The sequence below is a fragment of the Drosophila kikkawai genome, chromosome 3R (assembly GCF_030179895.1).
Source record: "Drosophila kikkawai strain 14028-0561.14 chromosome 3R, DkikHiC1v2, whole genome shotgun sequence".
In the NCBI taxonomy this organism is placed as follows: domain Eukaryota; kingdom Metazoa; phylum Arthropoda; class Insecta; order Diptera; family Drosophilidae; genus Drosophila; species Drosophila kikkawai.
This window is the reverse complement of record NC_091731.1, coordinates 27,882,294-27,902,206: the sequence shown is the minus strand read 5'-3', so window position 1 is coordinate 27,902,206 and position 19,913 is coordinate 27,882,294. Positions and strand designations below refer to the sequence as shown.

The 19,913-nt window shown below is 39.9% G+C and overlaps 1 protein-coding gene across 6 annotated transcripts in view; it reads right to left on the bottom strand.

Annotated features, from left to right (window-relative positions):
• Positions 1 to 19,913, bottom strand: part of LOC108081206 (neurofilament medium polypeptide) — a 29,475-nt gene that overhangs the window by 2,619 nt on the left and 6,943 nt on the right. The window contains exons 3-13 of one of the 6 annotated variants that reach the window (XM_070287448.1): positions 12,060 to 12,168; positions 11,831 to 11,961; positions 10,316 to 10,429; positions 8,099 to 8,408; positions 5,576 to 5,636; positions 4,990 to 5,272; positions 4,814 to 4,932; positions 4,519 to 4,697; positions 4,290 to 4,463; positions 2,719 to 2,862; positions 821 to 1,462 (exon numbers count right to left, since the gene is read on the bottom strand). In XM_070287448.1, the coding sequence (XP_070143549.1) occupies positions 821 to 1,462; positions 2,719 to 2,862; positions 4,290 to 4,463; positions 4,519 to 4,697; positions 4,814 to 4,932; positions 4,990 to 5,272; positions 5,576 to 5,636; positions 8,099 to 8,408; positions 10,316 to 10,429; positions 11,831 to 11,961; positions 12,060 to 12,168 (2,266 nt within the window). Of the gene's footprint in view, positions 1 to 820; positions 1,463 to 2,718; positions 2,863 to 4,289; positions 4,464 to 4,518; positions 4,698 to 4,813; positions 4,933 to 4,989; positions 5,273 to 5,575; positions 5,637 to 8,098; positions 8,409 to 10,315; positions 10,430 to 11,830; positions 11,969 to 12,059; positions 12,169 to 19,913 lie in introns of those variants that run through there. The other 5 variants (XM_070287449.1, XM_070287452.1, XM_070287451.1 and 2 more) reach the window with 5 other exon arrangements.

Genomic DNA, 19,913 nt, shown 5'->3' with positions numbered 1-19,913 from the left:
CGATATCATGAAACATAACTGAAAGAAAAGGACTACAAATGATGAGGCGCATGTGACAACGGTATTCTAGTACAGTTTGCTTATACAGATATACAGGAAATACAGACACACGGCTGGAAACACAACATTTACAAACATTTATTACAACAACAACTAACATTTAATAACAACGCATTTTTATCTTTGGGTTTGCCCACAATTTCTAGCAATCAGGAATTTGGAATTTGATTAAATTTTATTGTTTTTCATTTCTCTCGGTGTTTGGTGATTGAATTTTGCATTTTTTACACGGGCAACCAGTGGAATAACGAGTTACTAACTAGGATATAACAATATTAACTACAATTTTGTACAATTCGTAATGCCAATCTATCGAAAACCAACGCACACACATGATTCCACATGGCTCCCTCAGGGGAAACAAACATAAAATACACTGAAACACACTAGTTGTTCATTCAATGGTGGGGTCCAAATGGATGCCAATTGGTAAATCATAAGCTTGATCACTTTTGCACTAAATTGTGGACGAACAGTCTTGGCCAAGGTGTAAAATGCTGGATTATTAATAGCGTTTTTACGAGTTATTTTTTTTTGGGAAAGTATTCGCTTTGTTAAGTTTTACAAAAGTTGCAACACAAACATTTCGCGCATCAGATGTACTTTTACAGCATTTTCCGTGTATTAATTTTATAGTTTTTTCGTTAAGTGGATTTTATTTTTTTTTAGTTTAGTTTTGATTTTGGGATTATTGCAGAATTTGATTTGATTCGTTTTTTGTTCAAGTTCAAGTTCAAGTTCACGGTGAAACTTTACTCACTTTCAGCCAATTTTCTTTCCTGACCTGGTACCGTTAGCCGTTTGATGTTGATGGTCGCAGGACGTTTGGGGGTTTGGGCCGAGGATGTTGCCAATGTTGCTGATGCTGCTGCGACCTCTGATGTTGCAGCAACATCGGATTGCTGCTGCTGTTGGGGTTGATTCTGTTTCTGTTGCGGTTGCTCTTGTTGTTGCTGTTGATTTTGCTGCTGATTTTGCTGCTGATTTTGTTGTTTTTGCTGTTGTTGTTGTTGTAGTTGTTGTTGCTTTTGTTTATTCTGCTGATGCTTGACACTATTTGTATTTGTACTGCTACCGCTACCAGCACCAACTTGACTACCAATGCAACTAATATTGGATCTATCTTTGTCTTTCTTACGCATTTGTTGTTGCTGTTGGGCGGTTGCTGCTGCTGTTCTGTTGCCGCTGCTGGCCCTGCTGTTGCTCTTGGCTTGTGATGGTTGTGATTGATTGATTGCATGATTAGCGTTTAAGGCCGATTTAGCTGCTGATGATGCTGTAGCTGCTGCGGCTGCTGCTGCTCGGGCTGCTGCAGTTGCTGGCGGCGCAGAGGCTACTCTACCGTTGGGCGGTGGCAGGGAACTACTTTTAATGCGGGATTGGAATGTTGTGGATAGGGTGGCTATAAGAACGTAAGCAGTTTTCGGTTTTGGTTTTTCGTTTTTGTTTTTTTACGATGATTTTTTGTTGTCATTTTTCATATTTTTTTTGTTATTTTATGTTTTTTTTTTGAACCGAAAACAAAACGCACGTGAAAGAAATTATTAAATGTATTTTCATCAGAAATGTTTTTATTGGAATTGTGACAAGTCGAGAATGCATTTAAAGCAAAGGCTTAAAAATGTCCCAACAAAAGGAGTTTGAACGAAAGGAAAAGCATAATGAACCAAACATGAAATGCGGTTAGTAAGAGTACGCTCTACCCATTTTCTGGTTTTGGTTAGTTATTATTACTACTTAAATCAAGTCGGTAACAACTCAGGTTTGCAGCTATTGAAAGGGAGGACACATTGTTGGCTTGGGGACCCGAGATATGAACGCAGGACTTACGGCAAAACAATGGAGAACCCCAAATAGACTGACCGTTATTTTTACAAACATATGTTACAGATATATCCAGGATGTAAGCCAACAAAGTCATACTTAAGGTTAGTTGGAGGATAACGGAATACAAACTAAAACTCGAACGATTTTTAGACACAACACTGAACTGGAATTGTTAGTTTTTGTTACTTTTTTACTTACTTACAGATAAGTTTAATTGGATTATGGTTTTAGTAGTTTAGTTAGTTAGTTATTGAATTTGTTGTTAGTAATGGTTCACTCAACATGCTAAACTATAGATTGTTATGTACTCGAAAGACCAATCAAACGCTGCATTACAGAGAGAACAGTGATCGAAACTCAAGGGGTAACGAATGGGAATATAAAACAAAAAATGTAACTGCATGACCAGAGACTAAACTAACAAAACTAAAGGGTAATTGTTAATTATTTTTCAACTATGTTAGGTTTTGTTAATTGTTTGTTTAGACACTCAACTAGATGGTCGCTCGAAATATAAGTTTTAGATTCAGAGGAACGCACAAACTGGCGACGTGATCGGTAAACTAAACTAAACTAAACTAAAAAAACTAAGAACTAAACTAGGACCAAATCCAAATCCGGCAACTAAAACCAAATGAATGCGAACGAAACGAGGCAACGGAGAATCGGAACGCAATCTAAGTAACACATGACATATGCAAACTAGGACTAAATAAATAAGGCAATGGTCGCCTCGCAGCGATCCATCGAACTGAACTGAGTCGAACTGAGTTTTGGGTATTTTGGCGGAGGGATTTTGTGGGTCTTGCCTCCGCTAAATTGGCTACTTACATGGGCGCGCCTTGCGTTCGCTTCCGCTTCCGGTTCCGGCTATCGGCGTCTTTTTACGGCTCGTGGGCGCCTGACTCGCCGACCGGATCTGGCGCTTCGGTGACTCATTCTCAGCAACGCCCGGACCCACGGATTGCGAGCGGGCTGATCACCACATCACGCACATGGACACAAAACCGGATGATACGGATGCGTATACGGATGATGGATTCGTTTCGTTTCGGTTTTGGTTTTTCATTTTGCATTTCGTTATTAATTTCGATTTTGTTGTATGGTTGGTTGGTGGTGGTGGCGGTTTGATTGATGACAAAAGTACGATTTGTATGTTTAATTTCAATTCGCATTTAGCTAGAGAATTTCTTAGTCGCTGTGTGTGTGGCTCTCTACTGGTGATAGTTGTGTGGGTGTTTTAGGTGAATTTATAGTACAGGATTCATCATGGCAATGAGCTACAACTTAGGCTTTCAAAAATATATGCTGAATGCATTTCAAAGACGTAAAAAAAAAATATTATAATAATCTCGGTTTTTCGGTCTTGGAAATACTCTTTTAATCAGCAGGCTTGCAGCTTATACTTAAAGTAATTTTACAATTTGTAAACTATACCTTTGTATATATATCTCAAAAATATCCTACTATCTTCTCAAGAAACAAAAATCCCTAACTATGAAGTCATTCAAGTCTTGAAATATATAAATAATTATTAGGCTTAAAATAAAAAAGTTTTCATGAAAAAATATGCTAGTATTTAAATAAAAATCTAGTTTTTCCCACAGAAAATCATTTAAGAAAAGGAAATATTCCCGAGCAAGCTGCTTATATCCAAAAAGTAAAGCCAGGACCAACTGAAGCCATGTTCAGCCACATATCTTACATATTTACACAACCCAGCACGTACATGGTATATACATAAAAGCAACATGAATGTAAGATGGAAATAATCTGTTCACTGTTTTTAGCAAATAACCTTAACTTACAAATACACTTGGAGATGGACTCCAATACTTAGCGCATAAGTATCTGCAAAATGGTTCTCTAGAAACACAGTCTTATAGTAAGTCTAGGACATGAAATGCAACTTTCAACTTTCAACTGATTTTGACAAATAAATCCTCGTAAAAAAATTAGAAAAAAAAAATCATATTCAACAAGAAACTACATTAAGAGTGTGCACAAATCTCATAGCCCAACAAGTCTTCGGTGCACTTGACAAGGATGAAAGTCGAGACGACTCCTTCGGGTCGCGGGGGAAAATGCAAATCAAACGGTTGAAGCATTTGAGCAAACTATGGCAAAACGGAAATCATACTGGGAAAACCAAATCAAGTCATCGAAAACGGGGCGTATACTTATTGTTGGAGCGTGTACAATTGTTCTGTTCTGTTCCCGAACTTGTTACTCTATTGGTGAGTGCATTTTGTGTACTTGTGTCATTCTTGCTTAGGAATAAATTGGCTATTCAGCTATGGTTAACTTTGGAGTAGGAATTGGAGTTTAAGTATATGCATTCTCCTGCTTCGAAAATGTGTATCTTCTGCTCGAGAGAACCGTGAAAAAGGCGAACTACTCACATTTAAGGACCTTCTTGGGGCTGCCCTTCTGGGGACTGCCCTTCTGGGGCGATCCGTGCCTGGACAAGGCGGTCTTCTTGGGACTGCCGCGCTGCGACTCCGATTCCCGCTTGGTGATGGCCGGCATCAGTTTCTCGCGCGTCGGCGAGGGCAGAAGGGCGCCCTCCTCTACATCTGTAGAATAATGATTAATCTGAGTTAACCCACTGCTATGCCAGTGGACACTTACCCGGGCCCGTGGTGCGTTCGAGGTGATGGCGTATATTGCTAAAGCGTGCTGGCAGTGCTGAAATCTCATCCTTATTATCAATCAAAAAGGCTTGGCCAGGAACCCGAGGCTTCTGAGCCTTTTGTAATGGCGTGGATTTCTTATTGTTCTCCTGTTCCTTCTCCTCCTTTGTAATGGGTCTGTAAATAGGGGAAATAGGTAAATATTTATGTGAAGACTAGTTTGTATAAAATAATATGATAAAAGCTTTATTACAGAATTCAAATTATTTTCTTCTTAATACTTTTTTCCTTACTTATGCACAGACGAAGCTAGGGAAAGTGCTGAGAGTGAGCTGCGCTTTGAAACCTGATCCCACAGATCCTTCTGTTTCTTGTACAGGTCCGGATCGATCTCTATGCCCCAGCCGCGGCACTGTCAGAAATAAAGTCAATAATATAAAATATATAATGCTTATTTACAAAATATTACCTTGTATTCGCCTGCCTTTTTGCGCAGCTCGACCATCTCCTTGAACCACAAATCCAAATTCGGTTTAGAGTGCGGCGGTGCAGAGCCGTTCATGACCACCATTTGGCCAGATTCCCCAGCCTGCTGCCGGTTGTCCACCTCATCCTTGAGAGCCGCAGCCGCCACGGCGGCATCGGCGAAGCCAAAGTTCTCCTTTTTCGTGATGAAGTGATTCAGGCGCTCCTGGTCCATGGCCTGCGAGAACGGACGCGAGGTAATCTTGCGCTCCACAATGGACACGTGTCTGCAATAATCGAGGGTATCATTAGCCAACGGAAATGGGGGGAACCAGCTTCTGAGAGATCTTTTTGGGGGTAACTGCTGTGCATCTCGATGGTTGCAGCATGCAACACTGGCAACATGCAGGTGCGGATGAAGGGGGGTTCTGATATATTTTTATTCTTTTCTTTTTTTTTTTTTTGGTGATGCTGCATTTTCGGGTGGGCTAATGAAGGACATCACTGAATGAGAATGGCGGAAGCTTTTGAGCAAATCAGTTTGAGCTTGAATTGAGTTTTTGAGGGCTACGGTAATCAAATGTTCATACTTCTCGTGCGTTTTTCTATCATCCGTATCGCTAACCAAGGGCTCCAACTCATGTAGAGTAGCTGAAAGCACACAGATACGAAATTTAATGCTGCAATCCAAGGTCGGTCGATAGCTTTATACAGATTCTGGCTGGCGGCTGGCACCAGTCGGGTTGGGTTACATTAAGATAAGGGAAAGTATAAGTTAATTGTAGAAAATGCAGTAGGAAACGAAAGGCCAAAAAGGTGGAAACAAAGGTAGGGGTTTTTTTTTTTGCAAAGTGTGTCTCGATTACGCTAAACTTGAACTCGGGGGAGGGGTTCGGGGGTGATTTTACATTATTGTACAGCAAATAAATGAGCAGGAAGCAGCGCCTTGGTGGGTGGTGATTGGGTGTGGTACAGTGGTTCAGTGGTTTAGTGGTTCAGTGGTTAGTGGTTAGGTGGTGGCGAGGTTAGTTGTGGGGTGTAAGGGCGAGGCAAAATGCTAACTGAAGACTTTAAAATGAAAATTAATTTGTGTTTCTGGCTGATTGGCATTGAGTCGAGAACCGAAAATGATGTTGAATGGAGGGACCGTTACAATTATCACTTGATTTAGGTAAGTATAATATTATCTTTGAATCTAGTTTGCAGCCAAGTGATAATTATCTACGTTCTCTATTTGACTGAACAGTGTCTGGTATGGTTTCCTTGTTTGTTTTGATCTTGGGATATGTTTGAACAATTTTGGGTAGCTTTTGTTTGGAATATAGAACGAAATTCAAACCAATTATTGTACTTTTATGTAGTCTTTTTTCTTTTCTTAGATAAAATATGTGTTTGGATATATTTCATATTGATTTATTTGGTATTTTTAAGCACTACGACCAATTTGCACACTATGGAAGCTCTTCGCTGGAAGCTCAAGGCGTCGCACAAGGGTTAAAGGCAAGACCAAAGCATTTTGCACTTGAAGCCACTAAGATTGCCACTGAGATGCAGATGCACTTAATGTCTATACGGTATATATAGAGAGGGTAATTTTTTTTTGTATTTCCGCATTTCCGTGTCTCCTTTCCGTTTGCCTTACCTATGCGCTTTGCTTGAACTGCAAGATTCAGTTAGTAATGAAAGAGTTGTGATTACTGCCCTCTGAACTAACCCACACTAAGCCTGGCCAATTCGCCTAGCCGATGATACTTAGTATAGTTGAGGTGATGCCATATGTTGACTGATTCTGATTGATTGATGGTTGTCTTGTTCTGGTACTGGAACTGTTACTGGTACTGGTTTAATGCATGACACTATTTGTAATTTCGGTTGATTGGCGTTTCACACATGCAACGAAACTAAGGCAACGATGCGGTATATGTATGTAGTAACTCCTACGCTTCGATCGAAATGAAAACGAAATTTATCGCACAACCTGCGGCCACAACATGCTCCATCTACACTTTGCTATTTTCAATTCGACAATTCATCACGTAAAATTGCCCTGACACTGCGTCAAAGTGGTGGCTCTGCATTCGGTATGAGCACGGATCCGGGATCCGGGGTTTGATAATTTTCCCATCAATTTTCGATTCCATTCGACTCGCAATTCAACGCAATTTTACGCTTGGCAGTAAAACAAATTGTATTGGTTTTAGCACTAATAACAATTAAATTTAGTTCAACACTTACGTCAGCTTTTGGCTAAAAAGATATATGAATCTTGAATGTGTTTAACAACCGTTTAGTTTTCGGGTTTAGTTTTAGGTTTTCTTTTTTCGAAAGGAATTTAGCATAATTTCGTTCTATATGAAATAGATTTAAGAGACAGTACAAGTTTGCTATCTGCTTGAAATAAAAAACAATCATTAGTACACAAAAGCGCTCAACACAAAACATTGGCTTGTTTATACAGAAATAAGGGCGAAATCATAAGCGGAAATGTTCATAAGATTAGTCTAGGAAAATATCTATCTTAGTTCTGAGCACTGTAGTATACATATTTATAGGTACGGGTATACGGGTATATATTGGTAAGCAAAATTTACGACGACGTGTACATAAAAAACTTGATTTGGAGTTCAATCGAATGCTGCTAGGTGGCAAATTAGCATTTTGAAATTATGGCAGTGGTGAAGAGAAGAGAAAATCGTTTATTCTACGTTCATTTACCAACTCTATTTAACGCTTTTTTCTATTATTTTTTAGTTTTTTCTTTTTCTTTTTAGTTTTCGTTTGCTCAATGCGGCTGCCACTGCACAAATTTTCATTAAAAAATCTTGAAAAATAAACAGATCTCAACAATTACGAAAGGTTAGTAAACAAAATCTGCCGTGAATCAGTTAGTTAGGTTGCTTAAGTAAAAAACGATTAAAAATCAAATGACAATTTGAGTACAATCGCTCTTCGCTCGGTTTTAGTTTTAAGTTTTAGTATTACAAATAGTAGTTGAAAGAAACTATGCGCTAATAGGAAATGTATTGTTTGTTTCATTCGTTTTTTCGACTTGGTTTTAGGTTTAGTTTAGTTAATTTAAGTAAATGCTTAGCGACGACAATTTGTTGTCGCACCTTCTTTCTGATTTGTTGTACGTTTTTTATGCACCGTGGCCAAGCCGGCACCGGCACCACCACCGGAGTGCCCGATCTGGGCCTGGTTCTGGGCCTGGTTCAGGGTCTGGGTCTGACCCTGGTTCGGGGCGTGGCCGCCGGACCGCAGGGCGCCAAGCGATATGGACTTTCTCGGATAGTCGCCGGCGGCGGCCCTAGACGTCGCGTCGCCGCCCTTAATCCGTCGGACAGTGGGCCAAACGAATTGCAGGCGGTACTCTGTGCTCAGTTTTGTGATGGTCTTTTTGAATAGGCCATTTGACTCACCCGCCTGCGAAAGAGAAGAGCAGAATCACACAACGCAGGGAAAAGGAAAGGGATTTGTTTTGTTACCAAAAAAAAGGGAGAAAAGAGAAAAAGGAGTAGAACGAGAACGAGAACGAGAAAAGAAAGCATTGCAATGTCGCATTGAGTGTTAGGATAAGTTTAAATATTTAAATATTATTCGTAGTTTTAGTTCGGGTTTTATGGGGACGATCAGAGCATAGTTAACACAGAGAAGAAGAGACCGGTTAGTCATACGTGGAGAAACAGAGAACGAGAAAGAGAAGAAATACACACAATACAAGTATAAATGGAAAATTTTGAACAACTATTGCTAATTTCGAGGAGATATATATTATTAAAATGTTAATGTAAACTTAAAATAAGGACCCAGATATCAGTAAAAGTAATGCATATATTTGTAAACAGTAAAAGATCAAACCAGGGACAAAGATTGCTTTTCAAAATATATTAATTAGTGAATTCTCTTAAGTTAAGGCACAGCAAACATTTATTGTTAATTCGTTGAAGATATTTTATAGAAAATTTAAGAAACTTCAAATAAGGTTATTTGATATTTCTTATAAAAAATCATATAAAAGTTATAATAAGAATTACTTTAAAATGTTAAAATTGTAAGGTTTTTTAATCTTCTAATCATTTTACCCCCAAATGTATGCTATGCTACGTTACAACCAAGCAAATAAATATAAAAGGACACAATCATATACGTATGTTTGACATTAAATGTTTCTGTTAACATCCATTCACTCACACCGAGGTAGAAGAAGAGGGGGGAACTAGTATAAAGTCCTTGCTACATGCATTACAAATCACAGCCACAATGGCCACAATCAAAAAGGCAAAAAAGTACCAAGTATTGAAGGTATCAGGGCTATGGCAAGCGTATGAATGGACGCAAAAAATCGATATACAACTTATGCAAATGTTGAAGGGTTTTGCAGATTAAAATTTTACATTCAGGTCGAGTAGACGCCTGACTAACTGACACTCTGTCTGACAACTCGATGGTTCTTTTGCACACATAATAAAATCAACACGCCCAAATACACCGAAAGATAATTCATTTATTTTTACAGGATTTATTATCAAATTTTGCAAATTTAAAACCTTTTAAATATATTTTTTTTTAATTAAAAAGTTGAAAAATTTATTAGGAATTCTTTTATATTTATGATTATTTTTTTGAGTGCATATATACCCATGTGAGCAAATGAAATCTTCCTATAGGCGCAACTGTTCAACAACATGTCGTCCTGCACAGGGAAAATTGCCAATAAAAGAACTGGAAAAGTTGCAGACAGCACCCGGCAAGGGGTGGGAAATTCATGGCCTGACTGATGGGCAGCATCAGCGCTAATAGAAATTTTTGCGCGCCGCCATGTTGCGGTCCAATGGTCCGAGGCGCGTCCTATCTCTGATCGGAAATGGAAGACAGGTCCTCTGTCCGCAATATTTTGCACTACCGATGCATCTTTATGGGATGTCACGATTCAACAGACTATTGAGTAAGGGAAAAATGTTATGGGTCCAGTTTTTGCCTAAGCAATAAAAGCTCTCTTGAGCGAATATAGATTTTTCCAAATTTAAAAGTTCATTTTCAGCTTTAACTAAATTTTTAATTAAATAAGAATAATATGAATTTTAATATGCATTTATTTTCTTCATCCAAGAGAGCTTCTACTTTAAATACTGAATTTTAAATATGTTTTGTCCCTAGTGAGCTGCACAAGTGATATCACCATCGAAAGAAATTCATTCATTAAATTCATCATGCTTGGGAATTGATACATACACACACACACACGCACACACAAACACCCAGTGCTAGATTAGGCAATAGACGACTATTGAATTAGACACCCGAGTGCCATCCATCTGACAATTGTGTACCTGTTTTCTTGTGGCTCCATCGATCTCCGTTGCAATGGGATAGGCACGTCCATTGGGCACGACTGGCGGTCCCTCCGATTTGCTGCGGCGCGAAGGTGTGCCTCGCTCCTCCGACTGCAGGGCGACGGATATGTAAGTCGAGAGAGATGAAGAAAGAGGGAGAGAAAGAGAGAGAGAGAGAGAGAGACATTAAACATATACGACCATGTATAGTTAATTAGCTGGCCATTAATATTACGCATACGCCCTGTTGACGTGCGTCATCAGGTGAAGTCAATTAATTATGTATTGTCAGGGTGTTCATGATAGTACGTCAAAAGCACACACACTCAGGCCTTGGTGGTCAGTGGTGTTGAAAGGATACTCAACAGGGGAAATGCATTTAATTTATGGACCTCAAAACTATTTTTACACAAATTTAAATACAGAATATACCAAAACTATATATATTTTCAAACATTCTTAAAATCTTTTCAACATTCAGTTCTTTAAAAATTCTTTTTTAAATATTATCTTGGGACTTTAAGTCCCCTTCTCCGAAAGCCTCTGATTCCGGCACACATCTCTCAATGTCCTTGCAACATGTGCCGCTGTGTGCCTCATTATTAATTAGTCTTGGCAGAGGAGAAGCAGAAAATGAACTAGGATGGGAGCAACCTCTCATATGGGGCTTTTTGTGTACGACTTTTATGTGTTTTCTGTGGCATTTTGAGAGCGTCGACATTTTCACGAGGGCCGCTGCTTAAACGCATTAACCCTAATGCCAATTCTCCTGGAAAGCCGTAGCTTTCATATGCAAATAATAATATGGCACACACATGTGTACGAATGCTAATGGAGAATATACATTTCGAAATGATGACTTTAAGCCTAATAAAACCATTTAAATCTAAACTTTCTAGGCTACCATATTGCCTGTTGGCATGTATAGAGCCTACGGCATGTAATCAAATTATAGAATATAATGAGTAGGTAGTTTTCTTTATGTAGTTTTGAATGCATTTCCATTGCTCCCACACGGTGCTCTTCAAATGTCAAAAGAGCATAAAGTTTGTGATGCCTAAAGCTACTATTACACTCATAAAAATGTTTACCTTAAATATTCCGAACAAAAAAAAAAAACAGATTTTGTTAAATAGAAAAATTAATTTTAAAAAAATTGCTGATTTGTTGATTTTAAGGAGCCTAGGGATTTTTTATATATTTATAAAAACATTTTTATGAGTGTAAAAGCGGAAAGCTTGCTGCTTGCTCACATATTTTACAGCTTGTTCATGAAAATGGGGAAAGGCACAATCATTTTGAGTTTTTATGTGCAGAGATCTTCTCACTGGCACTTGTATATAGAAGGATTTGGTTTAAACTTCAAGCAGAGGCAAGGTTATGTACAATTTTCTGGAATTTAATGGTGTTTTATAAGTTTTCCTAAGAAATATTCCACAGTTTCCATTTAATATTCTTATTTTGAATTATGGCTTTAAAGCAAAGGTCATGGATTCAGTTTCAAGGACTTACCCTCGCCAAGCGATGTGCACTGGCATCTCGGCGTGCATCTGTGTATTCCGATCCTATAATAAACTCGTGCGATTTATATGCTAATTCTGGACATTTTTTCCGTCGCGGCAACGGCGGCTCATTTGTCGGACCTGCGAATGGGGGAAATCCAATCAGAAGTCGAATCCGAACGAGATCAATAAATAAGTCCGTGACAATAAGGCGCAAGACAAATGCCTTTGTTACTCACCAACAAATTGACTTGGATTCGGGGCTGGCGCCCGTCGCACAACCTCTGGCCGCGAGTTGCCCGTAAATTCATGCCAACGATAAGTGCTCCTATACTCCGAGTGGAGCTGCTGGAAGAAAGGATAGATAGAAAAATATGCGTCAGCAATGATAAAAAATGTAGGATATAAAAAAATAGGTATGGTATATGAACACCTATGAAGAAATGCTTAAAATGTCTAAATTCTTGTAAACAAATAGGCATTCCCCTAATGACATCTATGTATATTATTCAATTTATTATCATAAATAATTGAATACTCACTTTGGCAGTGACAATAACATGCATTAAGGGTCTCCCTTTGGGCTTCCCCTTACAACAAAAATAGACAATGGCCACTGTTTAACAGGAACATTAATTACTATAGCTAGCGTATGACAAATACCACAATGAGACCAACAAAAGCTAACCACTTCCACATATGGCCGCATGTAAATATTTTCATTTTACCAGGGCCAGACTTTGGGCCCAGGGCTGTTGGCCAATTGGCCAGCCAGTTAGTCAAACAGTTTCATTTCGGGCTCTTGGCCAAATTGCGGTTTGTCGCACATTTCAATGCAGCAAAATGTCCACCCACTTTCTCCATTGCAATCGCAATTGCAACTGCAGCCATTTGATAATTGCGACAATGGCCAGAGAAAAATCCATATTAATGGCCCGTTTTCCACTGCAACAGTTACTCTTGCTGCCACTTGTCAGTGTGTGTGTCTGTCTGTGCCAGTGTTATTTTGCAACTTATTTTATGGCCACGACAACGCATATCGATCTAAGCCCAGGGACTCGACTAGGCCACTTCGAGCAGCAGTCGTTGCATGTAAGCTGTAAATTGGGTTAAGCGCTCGCACCCAAAAGCCGGCTAAGACAGCAAGACAACTGCGGCGACAGTCCTGGCCAAACGACAGTCCAACAGACAGACAGACAGAAAGACAGTTCCAGGACATTCTCGCGGAGCAGCCAAGCCAGTCGATTTAATTATGGCCAGACCGAAGTTAGCCCTCCCAGCCCTAAGGAATTTACGTGAGTCAACCTGAGCTTAACTTTCTTTGCCTCGACGTCGTTTTCCGCTCCACTTTTGTTTCGGAAATAATTGCCGGCTGGCACGCAATGTCAAAAGACAGTAAACATTATATTAATTATTTGTAGCTGCCATTTCCTTGGTTTAATTTTAATTTTTAAACAGATAACTGGAGCTTTCGATTAAGAAAGCTTCTTAAATTCTTAAGCGGCTCAGCAAAGTAAAGTTCAAGAAGAGAGGAAATCACAAGCAAGAACTTTTAAAGTTAAACAATCGATTAATTTATCCTATATAAACTGTAAACAATAACCCTTTGAACAATTAACCCGATTCCGGGCAGACCTCTTCAGTCTAGATACACTCCTTTAAGCTGATTGCCACTCCAATTAACAGGAGTCATGGCAAATCATTCCCCGACAATCAATAAAGTCACTTGCCACGCCTACTCCGCCCTCTTTTCCATCGAACGCTTTATTTCGGCGGCACGCACCTTTTGCATAATTTAGCAGTAAGAACTCACTTTACCAGAGCCGCTGGAGCATGGCTTCTTTCTGCCTACAGGGTTCGTTTGTCATACGAATTGGCAGTTGATGTCAGGGGCGTCGCCATCGTTCCCACCTCCAGCGGGGGGCAGGAGGGGTTCCAACACCCGGCCACGTGGCATTGTTACTCTAGGTGGGTACATTTACAACCCATCCTTGGTAGCTGCAACTATTTATCATGTCGTGCGTGGCGAGAAATAAAAACCCCACATATATTTCCAACTGATTTATGCTCGTGGTGGTCCAATTGATTGCGGTCACCAGATGCAGCAGCCGCACCCCGGCATAAATATTTAAATATTATGTTTCGTTTTATTCGGTGAGTGTATTAAAAATTAATTCCTTATGAAAGTTTAAATATGGTTCGGCTTTTGGGGCCTGCCAAAATAAACGTATCAGCTTAGCGCAATAAAAGTTTGCCTTAAATTTCCAGAGAGACGACGACAATCCCTCAGCTGGGAAACACTTTGCATATCTTCCCGTCGGTGTGCCTGTGCGGTGATGCTGAAATCCTGATAAGCCTGCTGACATCTCAACTATCCAACAGCTGACAGTTGGGCGGGGTGTCATTGTCCTTCTGTTGCTGCAGCTGCTGGTTGGAGGGTTTTTAATTAAAATTTTAAACACTGAAGAGTTTATGGCTTAAAGGGGGGCACGGCACGGATAATTTCAAGTGATTTTTAATGGAGTTTTCAAGAGGTGAATGCCATTTAGCACGTAGTCCAGTGGCCCAATTGTGTTGTGTCCCTAACTATCCCATAAATAAGTGTCCACATGGCACTGGCTGGGATCCTGTTTAGGTTATTCTGTATCCGATGCACGATGTTCTGAAGATAGATTTATGGCTGGGAACTAAGTATTTTTCATAGCATACTTGCAGGCGTCCGTTTACACTGCACCATAATCCTTGCCAATACACTGCCAGGACTCTGACCGCACAAGAGTGTGTGTGTGTGAGCGGGCGCTTTCGAGGGGCAGCCGTGTGCGTGTTTAATCTACCCGAAGGGACCTTTCAAGTTTTATGCGGGCAAAACAAGCAAAATGACACCTCCAAGCATAGTTATCGCCTCCGAGATCCTTGTTTTGCGGTCTAATATGTGTGTGTTTGTGGGTATTGGTGCGCTCCTTTGAAGTGCCAACCACAGTTCCGGCGAACAAGAATATTTCTTGGTAGAATTCGTTTTGGAGGAGAGCTTGCAAAGTTTTTCTAACCCGATATTATAAAGCTGTTTTGTAGGAATTTAAATAGGTTTTTTTAAGTTTAATCTATTCGGTTTCAGAATTGAAATTAACGCATTTTTTGGCTTAGTTATGACCCTAATTAGATTTCTGTTCAAAAAACATTTTTTTAAAAGCTCGAAAACCTAAATTTGTCACTCAAAAAAGTTGAATCAAATTTTATCTTATATAAAAATCTTGTCTTGTTTATATTTGGTTTACTTCTGCTGCAGCCCTCGCCATGTTTGTGTAAAGTTTTTTCATTTACTTTTTGTTTACGATGCATTTTTGCCATTTGACACCATTTTGTCTGGCAGAGACAACGCCATGTGTGCATGCGCCTGCTTTTATGGTTTCCACCGACCAGACCGACCAAACCGACCAGGTCGAGCACACAAAACACCTGACCAGGTGGACTGGCAGCACAGCTCCTCTGTTCTCCGGTGCGTGCTTTTGTGCCGCTATGCCTCAGTTTGCTCGATTGCTCAACTAACGTGGCCGATGGGATGTTTGCTGCCGCTTTTGCCTGTTTGGTCTGCGCCAGCAATTAATTCACTCAGCCATGGCCCAGGGCCGGCGGCTGAAACTGGACGGATCCTTGTGCCCCAAACTTAATTGCCAGCTGCATTGAAATGAGACACGCCCGAAACATTCGTACCGACTGACTGACGTAGATTGACGCACAGCCGAGAGTCCCAGGATGGTAACTTCTGCTGCAGACTCAAAAGGAAATTAATGCCAATTTTCAGTCAAAAAGGTAAAGAATTTTGGCAGTTCAATCGCTATATTTAAGCAGATTAACCTGCTTTCGTTGAAGACCTTCCACTTAGGTTTAAGAAATAACTAGTTAATAAAAAGAAAGCTTCCTAGTGGTTAACTATAGCAAAATAATAAACCAATTCTCTGTCAATTAACATCCTGTCTGAGTTAGATTTTAAATAATCTCCTTTTTATTGACTTCCAATTAATTTTTCAACCCTTATTAACGTCCTTCTAGGTTCCCTCGTGCTATTTTTTCTTCGGTTAGCTAAAACTCCTTTTAAATCATTTATTTAAGAGTATCTCCTGATTTAGCCAGGTAAACGCTTGTTCAGCTCATGACCTCCTGTTAGTTACCAACCGAAGCCAGTCCACCTTGACCCTAGGGTCGAAGGTCGTCCTCATTAAATTAAGGAACGGTGTTCATTTGCATGAGCGCCTTCTTTCCGCTTCCTCAGTTCGCTTTTGCCCATAAATATGGATTAAGTTTCCGTTCTAATAAAAGCAAAACAATATGCGGACAACATTTAATTAGTGGGAATTAACTTACAGCCGCAGCGAGAGTTTTTGTGAGAGATTTTTCCAATAATGTTGGTAATAAAACTAGAACTCCTTGAAAAGCCGTGAGTGCAGTAAGAATTTCCCATTAAATATTAAATTTTGATGCACTTCAAAAATTGGTAACCAAACTTAATTGCTTCAAAACTTTGCAATTTTGGTTTTCACAAAATAAATTGATTTCACGCCCGAAAGTTGGTCTTCCCTTCCTCCAAACGCTTTCGCGGTTTCGCCAACCCTCTGAACTTTGCAGAAACTCGCACCGAGTTATGCAACAATTTAATGTCAACACACAATTACGTGCGAAAAGAGCGCTGGTGAGGCTTTCATTAAATTCAACGCTTCTAACGAGTTGTTTGCTCTCAGCCGAAAGTCAGACGCTTAAGGAGACCGACAGGAGACAGGAAGCAGGAAAAAGGAAACAGGAGCAGAGAGGGGCGACATACTGTATGGGCGACAGCTGAAAAGTCATTTGTATGCAGCCGCAAATCGAGGGACATTAAACTTTTAAGACGCTTTTATTGCTGGTGGTCTCCTCGGTCTCCTCGACCACGTGCTCCATTCGTCTGCGTCCTTTTCAATTCTAATCCTTGTACCTTCGTTCGGGCTCTGGGGCTCTGGCCTGGCTTTGATTTGTCGGCTTAGCGCTGACATGGCTGTCAATGTGTGCGGCTGATTTATATGGCCCAGTCCACGGGCAAATCTCAGTCAAATTGCTACTGGCAGTGGCAAAGCCAAAAAGAAAAACAAAAAAATCCCACTCTATAAATTCTACATAAGTCTATGGACTTGGCATTTTCTAAAGTTCATTTTATTTCACTCAACAGCACTAGCCGCCAGACATAACATAAATTGTATTTTACGAAAACATGTGCTCCCAGGCACGTTTTGTTTTAGGGGACCAGGAGGAAAATCCCATAAACACCTGCTCCGCAAATGTTTCCAGGGGATTTGCATATAAAGTGCACTCGGACTCCAGTAAATGGACTAATGAGAATGCATTTCAAGGAATTGTAGCTTTAAAAAAATTATAAGAAATATTTTGTGCAATCCTTTAATGAATTCTCAAATGCTTTCTCCTTTGACTTCATTTATCAGGACTTCCCTCTATTTTCTCTCCAATTGAACAGCATCTGCATCTGAGTTTTGAAAACAATCGAGAATGACAATCCATTTAAGTTATCAAATTCTTTCCTAGCACTTTCTGCCAGCCGCAGACAAAGGAAAACTTTTCACACATACTTAGGCCGAGAAATTGCAGCACTTCCTGTGCAATTTATGTAGGCAAACTTTCGTGACACCTCCGCCTTTGCCTCGCCCACCTGGTCGGCGAATTTTCCTCATATTTGTGTGCAAAATGTAACTCAAATTATGTACATGAGACTGGGTGGAAGGAAAATGTCAACAAAAACAAAGGCGGGGGGGTAAGGGAGCTGAGCATATTTAATTGCATTTTCCTGTCTGTCTGCTGTCCTCGGGCCAAACTTCAAATGTCTGCGCCGACAACAAAGATGTTTGTACTCAAACTCGTACTCGTACTCTTAAGTATCTGTGACTGCATTTGCATCTGCATCTGCTGCATGTGCTAAGCGTTATTCAATGTTAAACAATTAAAACGAAATTCGATAGCGCTACGGAAAATGAAGGAAAAACTATTTTCCGTTGCTTGTGCGTGCCTTGAACCGTTTTTTGTTGCCGCTTACCGCACGAGTGCATGCCATCAGTGTGTGGGTGAATGACATTGGGTGTGTGTGGATGAGTATCTGTGTGAAATGCTGCGCTTAGTGCACTCATGTGGATAACTACGATGACGATGACTACGATGTCGTTCGTGAACGCGACTTTGCCATCGATGGCACGCGCTTGGTTTAAAAAATACAGATATGAGTAAATGCTTCAACATTATCAACTTGTCAAGTTAAAATAAAAAACGTTTAATAAGAAATTATAAAGGAATCAAGAACAGATTTTTTGCAATTATTAAATGGCAATATTTTCCAGAGCTTACTGCTACTTATTGAGGATATTGTTAAGCATTATGGTTAAAAAAAATAGCTATATCTCTTAGGCTGACTTAAGACTTTTCCTTTTTTTAATCAGAAATGATTAACAAATATTTCTAAAATTAAAAAATACAATTTCTTAGATCATTAAAAACATGTTTTCACTGCAAAAGACCTATTTTTTCCCCCCGTGCTTTCTCCAATTGCTTGAAACCTTCCCCTATCAAGCCTCAGAATCTGCTGGCAATTTACAGTGCCTCGAGGCTGCAATCAAAATGCATTCCGAATGAAAATTTCCCCTTATATAAGCACACCAAACTTACGTCAGTCGTTAAAAGGAAAAGAACGACGCGCAAAAAAAAAAACAAAATTAAAATGCCGCAAACAAATGTGACGTCAACTCCTCCACGAACACGACTCAGGTTCAGCCAGCATCCTTCGAAAATGACCGCATTTCCGCCGTTCCACGAAACAAAGTCAAGTCATTATGGCGAAAAACTTTCGTAGTTATCAGCGCATTTAGATTGTCCCTTAGCCTTTGTTCAGGACAACCAAGAACTTTTCGCTGAACATCATAAACAAGCAAAATGTGACTAAAATGCAGGCAAGCCAGTAAACTTCCTTTAGCCTGGGTTATTTCTTTACCTCTGGCTTTGACGTTGCCAGAGAATTTGCCTAATTTGTGGCCTGGGTAAGCTAATTTGATTAATGGTTACAGCAACAAGAGTTTGAGTTAAGGCAAACTATAAATTACATCACTCATTCGTCCTCGCAGATTGAATTACCCAATTCTTTGCGTAACTTTAAGTTGCACTGCGAAAAGTTTTAACTGCGCTGTATAAATTTGCATTTTATTCTTTTCTTTCCACTACGCACTCATGGAATTACTTGCTTGGAGTGGAGATGGAGGCGTTGTCTAGTCAGGAAATGGGCAATCGGAAGCGTTTATTTAGTGGCGTGGTAAGAAATTCACCTTTAAAACAAGTCAGAGTCTAGAAGGGAAGTTTTTTCATAGGAGAATTTAGTGTGCGTTTCGTAACTATAAATAAAATATGGAAAATCCACAGTTCCCAGAAATATAATATATGGAAGATAATCCCTACACCAAACTCAACCTTACTGAGCTCGAACAAAAGCATGTTTTCGACAGACATGTCTGGCACATTGCGCAATCAGCAGAACGGAGCTGGAGCCACTTAAACCGAGTTGAACTTGGCTTGCAGCGGAGCTGGCCAAGTCCCTCAATGCCGGCAATTGAAAATGCTGTACGTTGGGTGTGTATGCCATTAAGACAATGCAGCATAAAATTGCACTGCAGCATACAAAATGCACATCAACAACTCAATGGATATGTCCTGGTGCTGCTGCTGATGCTGATGCTTATGCGGGATATATGTTTTTCCTGGCTGTGCAAATAATTGTCTATTGTGTGCATTTATTTCTCGTACTCTTCAGTTGGCAGTTCTGTTTAAGCCATGCTAGCTGCATATCAAATTGCCACCGACTAAACAATAATGCGGCAAATGATTGTGATGCCACCAAAAGAAAATAATATGGAATTACAGCCAGCCAGTGAATGACAAACAGGCAAAGTTTTCCCTTGAAGAAACTTTGCATTTCAATTTGTCTTGTTCCTGAGGAAAGACGTGATTTGAACTATATATTTAGCAATAACTTTTTGGTGTAGAAACAAAAATATACCTGCGAATGGCAGAACTTT